A 13,591-nucleotide genomic window follows, 5' to 3' on the forward strand; every position below is an offset into this window, starting at 1 on the left:
CATACCCTCAGGACCAAATTTAAAACTGTTACTTACTTCAAGCCGTATAATTCTTTATTCTGCAATGTCTTTTCCTCGTGAATTGGCCTCCAAACACCTCGAATCTAGCCACAAATAATTCGATTTAGTCAATAAAATTTATTGGAATTAATTCCATAAGAAAATACTAATTTTCCAACAAAATACGAAATTTAGCTCAAAAGTCGCCGTGGGGCCCACGTCTCGGACCCCGACAAAAGTTATAAAATATGATCGCCCATTCAACCACGAGTCCGACCACATAAATTTTACTCAAATCCGACATCAACTCTACCCTTAAATCTTCAAATTAAACCAAGAGGGTTTTCATAATTTTCCAACAAAATTCACCAATTAAATGTTAAAAATAACCATGGATTCGAGTAATTTAACCAATATTGAGTTAAGAACACTTACCCTGTTATTTCTTCTGAACATCTCCCAAAAATCGCCTCTTCTCGACCTCTAATCCGTCAAAAATGGAAAATGGGACGAAGTCCCATTTTCAGAACTTAAACTTTCTGCCCAGTCATTTGCTCAACACGATCGCGAACAATCACACGCGATCGCGAAGAACAGTTTTTCACTGCCCAGGTTTAACTCTACGCGATCGCGAACAATCACACGCGATTGCGATGCACAAGATTCCAGCTCTACATGATCGCATCCCTCTTCACCCGATCGCATAGAGCAAATGCGTGGCCCAGCTTCCTCTCAAGTTTCCCCTACGCAATCGCGGCCTCTTCTATGCGTTCGCGTAGCACAGACTAGCCCAACCTACGCGATCGCGGTTGACCTCACGCGATTGCGAAGAACAAAATCAACACTGCCTCAACTAAGCCTTCGCGTCCTAATCTTCGCGATCGCGAAGAAGGTCTGAAACACCAGCAAACAATAGCTACCAGTAGTGCCAAAATGAAGGAAAATAATTCGAATACCATCCGAAATACACCCGAGCCCCTCGGGACCCCAGCCAAATATACCAACTATTTCTAAAATATCATACGAACTTAGTCGAACCCTCAAATTACATAAAACAACGCTAAAACCCCGAATCATACCCCAATTCAAGCCTAATGAACTTTGAAATTTCAAGTTTTCGCAAACGACGCCGGAACCTATCAAACCAAATCCGATTGATCTTAAATTTTGCACACAGGTCATAAATGACATAACAAACCTATTAAAATTTTCAGAATCGGATTTTGACCCCGATATCAAAAAATTAATCCCCCGGTCAAACTTTCCAAAAAATTGACTTTCGCCATTTCAAGCCTAATTCCACTACGGACCTCCAAATAATTTTTCGGACACGCTCCTAAGTCCAAAATCACCATACGGAGCTGTTGGAATCGTCAGAATTAAATTCCGAGGTCGTTTACACATAAATCAATATCCTGCCAATTTTCCAATTTAAGTTTTCAATTAAGAGGTTAAGTGTCTCATTTCACTCCGAAATCCTCCCGGACCCGAACCAACTAACCTGGTAAGTCATAAAATAATTTTAAAGCATAATTTGAGCAGTAAATGGGGGAATGGGATTATAATACTCAAAACGACCGGCCGGGTCGTTACACTATTTTTGGATTTTTTTTCTTTAATTTGGAACTATGAGAGATTAAGTTTTACCCCCGTTAATTTCTTTTATAACTATGATATGTTAATGTTTGATATAACTTAGGGTAAAGATAATTTTTAAAGATACTTCGTCTTATTCAATGATATACAAATTTCACCTTCGTGTAAAATTTAGTTGTCTGACCTCTAAACCATATATTATCCAATTTTTGCCATCTTATATGGGACCTAACTTCAATGAGGAGATCAAAAACTTTAAAGTTGCGGAGCAAGTATTTATTACTTATCTACTTCAGGATTTCATTGTGAGCAATAAATTCCATAAAATTACAAAGGAGGAAATAAATAAAGGAAACAAAAGAGAGAAGAATCAGAAATTAGTATGTCAACCATAATCATCCAAAATTGGAAATACATGTTTCAGAAAAATTTCCAATCACTTGTTTTCTCTTTTCTAATTCTTCACAAAAATATTATTTATTGCTTGATTGCAAAATCAAGTGTAGGACGCAAGGCCTGGAACAAACTGTGATAAGTAACTTGACTTGGGTGGACTGAATCCCAAAACATATGTTGTGAAGGATTATTGCAAACAATTGACTTTGGATTGCAGAGGATTGAAGCTTCAATAAATCCACTTCCACAACAGCCCGTTGTAACTTCAGTAAAACCTACAAAAATGTTAGCATCCATGTTCTTAATTAGGAAAAGTTGGATGGACCAAAATGAAACAAATGAAATATACTTGGAAAAAAAAAAGGAAAAAAAAGAAAGAAGAGTCGACATATAAAAGATTTTTTACACTATAACGTCAAATTTTATGTAATTGAAGGCGGATTCAAGATTTGAATTTTACGTGTTCCGTTCAGGATTTTACTGAACCGAAGGTCTGTCGGAAATAGCCTTTCTACCTTCACAAGGTAGGGTTGAGTCTACGTACACACTACCCTCTCCAGACTCTATTTGTATGATTATACTGAATCTGTTATTGTTGGTTCATGATTTTATATACCACCAACTCATTCGATCTACTATGTGCAAAATTAATTATATTGCATTTACTAAATGATTTTTTAACACATATACATACCCCGAACCACATCTACATCATGTCTAATGAGTTTAGATGAACCTGAAGCTTATACTTTATATCCACCCCATATATAGCTATTTATAATAAGTGGAAGTAGTAACTTCATGATTAAGAACTGCGAGTAGTTAAATTGATACATTGTTAGTGCGTATAAACAATCTTTATACTATCAGTGTATTTAATTAGTTAGTAAATCGAAAATGCAAAAGTTTTTGGCGCTCACCATATTTAGTTGGATTTCTTATCATGTCGTTTAAAGGATTGTAGATATCGAAGTAGAATAGTTTTGTGTCATGAATTTGCATAGTCTTTAGCAAATGTTGAAGAAGCAAATTGTACTCTCTACCAACGGCAGAGTACGACTCAACACATTGGCGGGGTTGAAGTGCACCGCCGGAATTCAGCGTGATGACCACCGGCAAGCACCCGAATGGCGGAACTCCGACGACGCCGATTGTTCGAGCTCCCTCGTTCATCAAACCCTAGCAATTAACATAAAGTTTATTAATACAACTTATATATCAAATACATTAAATTGAAACCGTTTGAATTTTATAATGAAAATACTAGATTCGGTTAAATCAGCAGCACAAGATTGTATTCGCCACTGCTTGGACTAGTGACACTTTATGGAATACAAACCAGTTTAAAACTTAAGATCAACAGGGAGAATGGGCACTGCCCCACTCGCAAACCCACGTTTTGACCTCAAACTCCACTCCAAGAGCTTTTCACTTTGCTCCCTTGTAAACTCAAACCCGTAATCTTAGAGTTAGAAGTGGATGGTGCTTAATTAGCACATAAGCAACTCTCTCTTGTCAACCTCACGGCATAGATGCACTATTTAAAGGTCAAGTAAAGTTACCATATGTTAATCTCCTCTCCCTGTTACCCGTTTGGCTTTCAACTATTATCGGCAGACAAGACTTGGTCTAACATTAGATTTGTTTGAAAACAATCAAGGCGACCAGGCCAGACAAATTTAGCGTTTTAGGAAAATAACTTTATTAGACATTTTTTTATTTAAATTGTGCCAAATTTGAGGTCGATAGTGAACTCAATAATTGAATGACAATTTATCGACTTGTATTAATTTTTCGTGACCGATAAAAAAAACTTTAATGTAATTGCAGATCCAATGTAAAAAAACACAAAGTTGACCATTCTCAAGTGTTTTAAAGGATGTTATGGGAAAAAAGAAGCAAAAAAGGAAAAGCCTAGTGCAAAGGGTCGTGTCGATGTCTCCAATAACATTTAATTAAGTAGCAACACCTTACACCTGACACAATCCTTCCTCACTTCATAAATTATCATTATAAATATTTGGTCTCCAAATTATTATCTGTGCCAAAAAGCTAAGACTGATTCAAAGTACAATATCCCCGTGAATTGTTTTTTGCATAATTTTTATAAAAAGTATTTTAAAAATGACTTGTGTAAATATAAAAATATTAATAACTTTTTCAAACTTAGAACAATCACATGGCATTAATATATGTGAAAAAGACGTACCTGGACAAATTGTTGCACCAATTGCACCAAGAATTGCTGGTAGGCAGAGACCTTATAGTTTTGTCTTCGAAATGGGGTATTAAAATAGTTTACAACGAAGTCATTTGTCCCTGCACTTATAATAAATGTTGCTTTGCTTATTAGCAAATTTGTCTTTTCTTTCCCTATTGCATTTTCAAGTCTCCTTTTATATTCTTTGAAATATTCCAGCTGCTTTTGTAATGGAATTACGCCCTGCCATTGTCAAATCACAATCTTATTAATATTTCGTGAGATGAAAAATAACGCTAATAACCTGTTACAACAAGTTGAAATAGGAAAACATTATCTTTTTCAGCGTTTATAATGCGTCTGTTTTTTCTTAAAAAATTTCTGTTCCGACTAAATTAGGTCTAGTGAGATCGGAAAATGTTATGAAACCCTTAGTCTTCTTCTTCTTCTTTTGATATCGGCAATTATTAACCTGAGCCGTAGAAATTATAGAACTCAATTTAACCACAATATATACCTATTACAAGTCTAACAAATCAGTGGCGGAGCTACTATTATACAAGGGGGGTCAATTAACATTCCTTTGCTGGAAAATTATATTGTGTAAAATATATCAAATTTCTTTTATATGTATATATATATACTGGCTTCCCACTGCTAACAGTGGACAATTTTCAATAAGAGAGAGAAAGACGCACGCTAAGTTGAGCAGTGAGAGGGTCGAAGCCAGAGCCACCGGAGGCGAAACTAACTCCGGTCATGAGCTCGTCCAAGCTAAGACTCGGGTCCAAATAGGCTGGCACGAAATCTTTGATTCCCATGTACGAGACTGTTACAAAATAGACAGCAAAATATAAATAAAAAAAAAAGATTTACATATTCACTTGAAAGAGAAAATTTTACATTATTCGTATAATTTAACTTGCTATATTTTTCAAATTACTAATTCTTTAGGATTGAAGTTATATATATTGATAGTGTAACAATTATTTTACATCATTACTTACCTATTATAATAGGTTACTTATCACCAACAAATGCTGTTAAATAGAGTTATTACGTGCAATAAATTTTCAAGTGACCTAAAAGTATGAATATTACTTAGGTCAATACATATATAGAACTTAAACTCTTCCGCTTGCATTTATTATAGTAGTGATCAGTATTTACTTTTAAATAACCCAATAGTACACTATTAGTTTTGTAGAAGTTAAACTAAAAAAAGAGATTAATTCTATGCATAGACAGTAAATATTTACGTAATTATATCACTTAACAGTGACTTGGTAAAAATAATAACTACTACTATGTATAACATGTTAAACTATACTGATAATATAAAAAACTGGTACACTATCTGCATACATAACATAAGGATTTAAGTTATATACACTAACAGTCTTACCAATATAATCTGTGACGAGGCGGCCATTGGAGAACCTTCCTGTGGGAATGTGGTTCAGAAAATCCATTCCATAGGGTGAGAAATCGCACTTAGAAATCGTGCTTATGTAGTTGTTATTGCCGGAATCAACTGTAGAGTCTCCGAACACCAAAACAACTGAAACTGAATTGTTGAATGGCCATTTTTGTAAAATTTTATTATCAGTCAATGTTTGAGCTTGAGCTCTACTTTCGGAAATGATAATAAGAAGAATGGGCAAGAAGAGAATAACAGGCTGGACAAAGTTGCAAACAGAACTCATTGTGGCTAAATATTTGGAAAAACAGTTGAGATATTCATGAGCTTTGAGCCATTTATGTACATATAATGGGAAAAAATATGTCGTGTAATAATAGCAGTGGACCTTATTGCAGTTGGCGACAGAAACAAATTTAATGGCAGAAGTAAGATCGAGCTGTGCAATATGCAGTCCAGCAAATTCTGGTCTAAGCCCACACTTATTTTAACCATGCCTAAAGAACATTAGAATATGTAGGAATGCTTTACTTTGTAGTCGTACTTTGTATATAGAGGTGATCTTTTGGCAACATGGAAGATATATTAGGCAACCTTTTCCAATTATTCCTACTGTTCTAGTTTATGTGAATATTTTCAGAGTACAAGGGTCAAACTGCTTAATTCTTTATGTAAATTGGGACGTAGAATTTTTATAATGCGAATTAAGAGTACAACATCTGATCTTTGAGGACTCATGATCATTGGCAGCCAGAAGCAAAATTTTCATTAAGAGGGTGTACGTAACATCTATTAAATATACATACAAAAATTATTATATATATACATTGTGAATATTTGGCGACGGAAATCAGGATAACCCTTTCTGCCCCTCTAACTTCGTCCATATATATAGTAAAAATATAATTTTGTCCTTATACGTGGTGTGTATATATGGTTGGAAGAAAATTCTTTCGTAGAAGATTCCAAAAATGATTGAAATATGATAGGCAGTTGTAATACCCTATATATTAATAAGGGCATATAAATCTTTAACTAGAATTTAAAAAAAACAGAGAGATAATAGGAGAATGGTCTAAAGCTCACCGGAAAGAGAAACGAGAAAAGGAAAAAAGGGACGCAGCAAAGCTGCTGCTAAACAACAGAAGCTAAACACTAAGAAAGAAAGAAAAAAAAAACATAAGAGGAGGAAACAAAGGAGAAGAAGAAGAAAGAGGCTGGAACCAAACCTTTGAGAAATTTTAAATATGTTCTGGCTCTTACGGGTAATACTTGAATTTCTCATTTGGGTTCTTTTCTTCTGGTAATTCTTTTTATCTCAGTTTATATATTTGAAGGGTTTCACAAGGTATAAAAAATTTAATACCAATAAGAGTTATTCTGGGAAAATTGTGCAATTAGAAATTGGCTCAATGCTACGGTAGGATAAATTCACTTGGAAAAAGAAGGGTATTGATATATTTGTACTTAAACTAATCTCATTATATATGCTTTGTTAGGTGTAAATTAAGTTAAGGTTCAAGGATTGAGTTTTGGTGTTTAATTGTATTGCAATGGATAATATTGAATTTGACTTTGAATGTGGTAAGTCTAGTATTGAGTACAAAAGATAAGTACCAATTAAGAAGGAATATTATGGACAATAATATTATTTCAGTTTCAACTTATGCACACAATTAAGGAAATTGAACAGTACAGGGAATAAACTACATAAATACCTTTTTATTTAAAAGATTTTGGACTAATTTAAATTACTCATAGCATGTGTCAATATAATTCGGCGAATTGATGATAAAATATAAGACTCGGAGGATTGAGTATTCTAAATTCGTAATGAATTTAGCCTAAATGAGGCAATTAACACGAGATCGATGTTGATGTGGTTAAAGATTGATTGAAGGAAGGTATACGAATTGCTCGAGGTGAAGTGTTTGGTATCTCGATAGGAGTATTGTGAGTAGTAATCTTACCGCAATTTGTATTTTCATAACTTGTATTATTTACACATGATTTTTAATATGAATATATTACCGATTATTTTGAATTGCATGCGGGACAAGTCTTTTACTCGATATGATACCTAAATAGTAATTTGAGATGATTTTCGTTATTTTTAATATTCCTGATGTCACTAGATCTGTTTTACCGTTACTTGAATTTACTGTTATCGAAATAAAATTTTATGATTTGATAAGAACCGAAATGCCCTATATTATTTTAACATATTTTCTACGAGTATATACGGATTACAGAGACAAGTATAAATGGGAGTAGACATTGAAGGATCCCGTAGCTAACGGCGGGTTCGTTAGACCTGGTGCACTTTGTAATTACCGATTACCGTTATAGCCCTCGCTAGTGGAAAGGTAGAACTAGCATACCGTTACTGATTTTCCTCGAGTAGGGACTACCGTTATATTTGACTTCTTGCGAAGAAGTACAAATTTATACCGATTACATAATCCGTTCATTGAAACCTCCCAAATATGAATATTGATATTATACAGTGTCTACCGAGCTTATTACTGAATTGTCAATTGAATTATATTACATGAAAAACATGAGAAGAATGAAAATTATTTATTGTTTCTGAAAGGGCATTCTTATGATATTTTTGTTTAATATACTAGCATATTTTCTGATATGCCCCTAATAAAAATGGTTGTGGTTAAGTGTTATTACTCACTGAGCTAGCAACTCATTCCCCGCTAATTATTTTTACAGAGATAACAGTTGATGCGGGCGAGGATTTCATTAATTAGAGCGCACAGGTTGATAGTTCTTGGTGAGCCTCGCATTTGTTCGCGTGGGCGAAGATTTTATTTATTGTTATGGTCTTTTCTTTGAACTCTTACAGTCGCTCCATAGTAATTCTTTTAGTGTCATGAGTATTCGTTTATTATTATAGACTTATGTTGGGTATCGCTCTTTATTATCAAAGTTGGAGATAAATTAGTATTTCTAGCTGTAAGTGGGTGGACTATTAATGGTAAATATTTGTTCGGGTTAATTGATAAAGTTATTGTTGTTTGGATTGATATTAGGGTGTTTGGTTGTTGATTTGACATAGGAAATTTTTTGGGATAGTCTAAAAATAGGAAAAACTCTGTCCGATTTTCTGTAAAATACCGATGAGGCTTACTTGGAGGCAGTTGCTCCTTAGTGCCGGTCATGATCCTAAATTGGGTCGTGACAAAGTTGGTATTAGAGATTAGGCTTTAAGTCCCGAGTCATGGAGCAATGTTTAGTAGAGTCTTGTTCATGGTTATGTAGGCGCCCATACTTATGATCTTGAGGCTACTGACCATCTAGGAATGTTTTCCTTTCTTTTATTCTTTGATCATGCGTTGAGATAACTTGTGATTGAATTTGGAGTATTTCTTTCGCTGATGGTTAGGACACGCATACCCTCATCTGCTGGACGTGGTGCTGGACGTGGTACTACCCGGGGTGGCGGTCAAGTTGGGGTTCATAAAACTAGAAGATAGGATGCTCCTGAACCTGAAGTTGGAAACATAAGTCAACCCCAAGCTACTATGCCAGATCAAGTGCAAGAACAGGGAGTTCATGATGCTCCATCACCAGTGCCAACTGTTGTACTTACTGTTGCCGTACCTGCAGACGCAGTGGCAAGGTTATTGAATGTGATAGAGGCACTGGTGCCTACTCAGGGTGGAAGTTCAGCTCCTCAGGCTACTTTACAGACACAAGCACCTGCACAGACTCAGACTTTCGGGAGTAAGAAAGTATCCCTACAAGAGTTCCTGAAATTAAAATCACCAAAATTCACAGGTTCTGACAATTCAGTAGATCCTCAAAGTTTCTTGGATGGGACACTCAAGGCATTGCATGCTCTAGGATGTTCTAGTGAGAGGGTCGTGGAGCTCGCAATATACAAACTAGAGGATATGGCTAACACATGGTATGAAATTATATTGCTAGGAAGGCCAGTAGGAGCAGCCCCACTAACATGGGACGGGTTCAGTAAGTTGTTTATGGATCATTTTCTTCCAGATAGCCTGAGGCAAAAATATGCTAGAGACTTTAAGAGATTGGTTCAGACTCCAGATATGGATGTGTCAACCTACAACATGAAGTTTTGTAATCTGGCCAGATATGCTCCTTACTTAGTGCCTACCCATGAAGCTCGACTTCAGAGGTTTATTGATGGGTTGGTTGGTCATCTATACACTGCAGGAGCCCCACAGATAAAGACTTTGTCCTACACTGATGCAGTCGATCTTGCTAGAAAGATTTAAAATAAGGTACGTGATGAGCGTGCAACTAGTGAATTACGTAAGAAGGCCAAGACAAGAGGATCTTTCAATGGCGGTTTTAGTGAAAATCGTAGAGTAGGAAGTCAAGGACATCACCAACAGGGTTCTCATATAGGTACACACTTGTCTTCACAGACCACATTACAAATAGGGTACTGGGGGACCATCATCATCCGGACATCATAATTCTGGGCAGATATATGCCACCACTCCAGTCTGCCAGACCTGTGGTAGATCACATTTGGGCCAGTGTCGTGTTCTGACTAGAGAGTGTTTTCAGTGTGGTCAGTTAGGACATCACTTGAGGGATTGCCCTCAGCCTCCGAGGAATTTCAGCCAAGCTTCTATCCAGCCAGCTGCACCTACTCAGACTACTAGTAATATTTCAGGTGCTACAGGTACAAGAAATAGAGGTCGAGGTGCTGGAGATCGTGCTATTGTGAATCAAGGGCAAGGGAATACTGGTAGAGGTCAGGCGAGAGTTTTTGCATTTACTAGACAGGATGCTCAGGCCTCGAATATTGTGGTTACAGGTATTCTTTCTGTCTGTTCATTTGATGTACTTGCGTTGATTGATCCGTGATCTACTCACTCCTATGTGTCCTCGTACTTTGCTTTGAGGTTTAGTAGACAGCCCGAGCTATTGAATGATCCTTTTCTAGTTGCCACTCCTGTTGGAGAGTCTCTATTAGATGAGTACGTGTATCGTGCTTGTCAGATTCGGGTTGAGGGTAAAGATACTCTAGCTGACCTTATTGTACTTGATATGATTGAGTTTCACATGCTTGATGGGAATGGATTGGTTGTCTTCTTGCTATGCTATCTTCGATTTTCATGCAAAGATAGTTAAGTTTAAGATATCAAACGAACCCAGTTTTATTCTAAAAGGGGATCAGGTTCCAAAGACTTGCAAAGTTGTATATTTTATGAAGTCTCAACGAATTCTGAAGAAAGGTTGCTTGGGTCTCTTAGCTATTGTAAATGACACAATAAAGGAAACAATTAGTATAGAAAATATACCAGTAGTGAGAGAATTTTCGGATGTATTTTCTGAGGATTTACCAGGATTACCTCGAGTAAGAGAAATAAACTTTGGTATTTATTTGCCACCTGACACACATCCCATATCGATACCCCCATATCGGATGGCACCAGTAGAGTTGAGGGAGCTAAAGCAACAGTTGCAGGATTTATTAGATAAGGGTTTTATCAGACCTAGTGTATCACCATGGGGTGCACCAGTATTGTTTGTAAAGAAGAAAGACAGATCTCTAAGAATATGCATTGACTACAGGCAGTTGAACAAGATAACAATACGCAATAAATATACTTTGCCCCGTATATATGCCATGTTTGATCAGTTAAATGAGCTGCCCACTTTTCAAAAATAGACCTTCGGTCTGGTTATCATCAACTTAGAATCAAAGATGAAGATATTTCTAAGACTGCTTTCAGAACTCGATACAGGCATTGTGAGTTTCTTGTGATGCCTTTCGGACTGACTAATGCTCCAGCTGCATTCATGGATTTAATGAATAGGGTCTTCAAGCCATTTCTGGATAGATTTGTAATATTATTTATTGATGATATCCTGATATATTCTCGTAGCCAAGGTGAACACGAGAATCGTCTGAGGACTGTATTGCAAACATTTCGAGAACATCGGCTTTATACTAAGTTCTCAAAGTGTGAATTTTAGCTAGACTTAGTAGCATTTTTGGGGCATGTTGTAACCAGAGATGGAATTATGGTAGATCCTAAGAAGATAGAAGCAGTGCAGAAATGGCTCAAACCTAATTCTCCTACAGAGATTCGCAGCTTTTTAGGCTTAGCAGGTTATTACAAGCGTTTTGTGCAGGATTTCTCCAGAATAGCAGCGCCACTGACTAAGCTAACACAGAAAAATACAAAGTTTCAATGGACGGAGGAATGTGAGCAGAGCTTTCAGAAACTCAAAATATGTTTGACAATTGCACCAATATTATCCTTACCATCATGTTCTAGAGGATTTACAGTATTTTGTGATGCCTCGAGGGTGGGATTAAGATGTGTTCTCATGCAAAATGGACGCGTTCTAACTTATGTTTCGAGACAATTGAAAAAGCACGAGCAAAACTATCCTACACATGATTTGGAGATGGCTGCAGTTGTATTTGCTCTAAAAATTTAGAGGCATTACCTATACGGCAAAACTTGTGAGAATTATACTGACCATAAAAGTCTGAAGTATATCTTTCAGCAGAGAGATTTGAATCTTCGGCAGCGTCGGTGGATGGAACTACTCAAAGACTATGACTATTCTATTTTGTATCATCTTGGAAAAGCCAATGTGGTGGCTAATGCATTGAGCAGAAAATCAATGGGGAGTTTGGCACATATAGTTCCTGCAAAGAGACTTTTGGCCAAAGTTATTCAAAGACTAGAAGATACAGGTATCAGATTTAGTGTCGGAAATTCATAGGCATTGTTGGCTTGTGCTCAGGCTAAGTCTTCATTAGTTGAGCGCATTAAGGCCACCCAATATGAGGATGCGTGATTATGCAAATACAGAGATTAGGCCTTAGCTGGTAAAAACAAGGATATAATTGTTGAAAGTGATGGTGTTCTTCGAATGGGTGACAGGCTATGTGTCGCAAACGTAGATGGGTGGAGGCATGTTATTCTTAAAGAAGCCCACAACTCTAAATACACTATACATCCTGGATCCACAAAAATGTACCATGACCTGAAGTAATTTTATTGGTGGGAAGGTATGAAGAAAGATGTTGCTAAATTTATTTCTAACTATTTGATTTGTCAGCAGGTCAAATAGTATCAGCGACCCGCGGGACTGTTACAACAAATTGAGATTCCAGAGTGAAAATGGGAAAGAATTACTATGGACTTTATCGCCGGTCTACCACGAACCCTTAGAGGTTATGACTCCATATGGGTGATTGTAGATCAATTGACAAAATCATCACACTTTTTACCAGTGAAGACAACATATAGTGGAGTAAGATATGCACAAATATTTATGAATGAGATTGTCCAACTTCACAGAGTTCCAGTATCCATCATCTCTGATAGAGGATCACAGTTCACTTCACGCTTTTGGAAATCTTTTCAAAAAGCATTGGGTACACGAGTAGATCTTAGTACTGCAATTCACCCACAAACAGACAGGAAGTCTGAACGTACTATACAGATCTTGAAGGATATGTTGAGAGCTTGCATTCTTGAGTTTGGAGGTAGTTGGGACGCTTATCTACCTTTAAATGAATTTGCTTACAATAATAGCTTCTTGTCCAGTATTCAAATGGCACCGTACGAAGCATTGTATGGTAGAAGATGTCGTTCTCCTATCGAATGGTTTGAAGCTGGTGAGACTAACTTATTGGGACCTGACTTAGTGCAAGAAGCTATTGACAAGGTCAAATTAATTAGGCAGAGATTGCTCACAGCTCAAAGCAGACAAAAGTCTTATACAGATAAGAGAAGAAAAGATTTAGTGTTCATAATTGGGGACAAAGTGTTCCTACGAATCTTCCCTAAGAAAGATGTGATGCGGTTTGGTAAAAGAGGCAAGTTGATCCCCAAGTTTATAGGACCGCATGAGATACTAAACCGAGTGGGAGTTGTTGCTTATCGTTTGGCACTTTCTCCCGAGTTATCTTTTATTCATCCAGTATTTCATGTCTCAATGCTAAGAAAATGTATATC

At 36.6% G+C, this 13,591-nt stretch overlaps 1 protein-coding gene across 1 annotated transcript; it reads right to left on the reverse strand.

Moving 5' to 3' along the window:
* Positions 1 to 1,918: 1,918 nt before the first annotated feature.
* Positions 1,919 to 5,959, reverse strand: LOC107782546 (GDSL esterase/lipase At5g45960-like). The gene is made up of 5 exons (XM_016603427.2): positions 5,598 to 5,959; positions 4,891 to 5,021; positions 4,202 to 4,435; positions 2,913 to 3,171; positions 1,919 to 2,267 (listed from the first exon to the last, which is right to left on the reverse strand). The coding sequence occupies exons 1-5, from the start codon at positions 5,896 to 5,898 to the stop codon at positions 2,074 to 2,076; spliced, it is 1,119 nt and encodes a 372-aa protein (XP_016458913.1). The 5' UTR covers positions 5,899 to 5,959; the 3' UTR covers positions 1,919 to 2,073.
* Between the last annotated feature and the right edge of the window lie 7,632 nt (positions 5,960 to 13,591).

Source organism: Nicotiana tabacum, chromosome 23 (genome assembly GCF_000715075.1).
Source record: "Nicotiana tabacum cultivar K326 chromosome 23, ASM71507v2, whole genome shotgun sequence".
NCBI classification, from domain to species: domain Eukaryota; kingdom Viridiplantae; phylum Streptophyta; class Magnoliopsida; order Solanales; family Solanaceae; genus Nicotiana; species Nicotiana tabacum.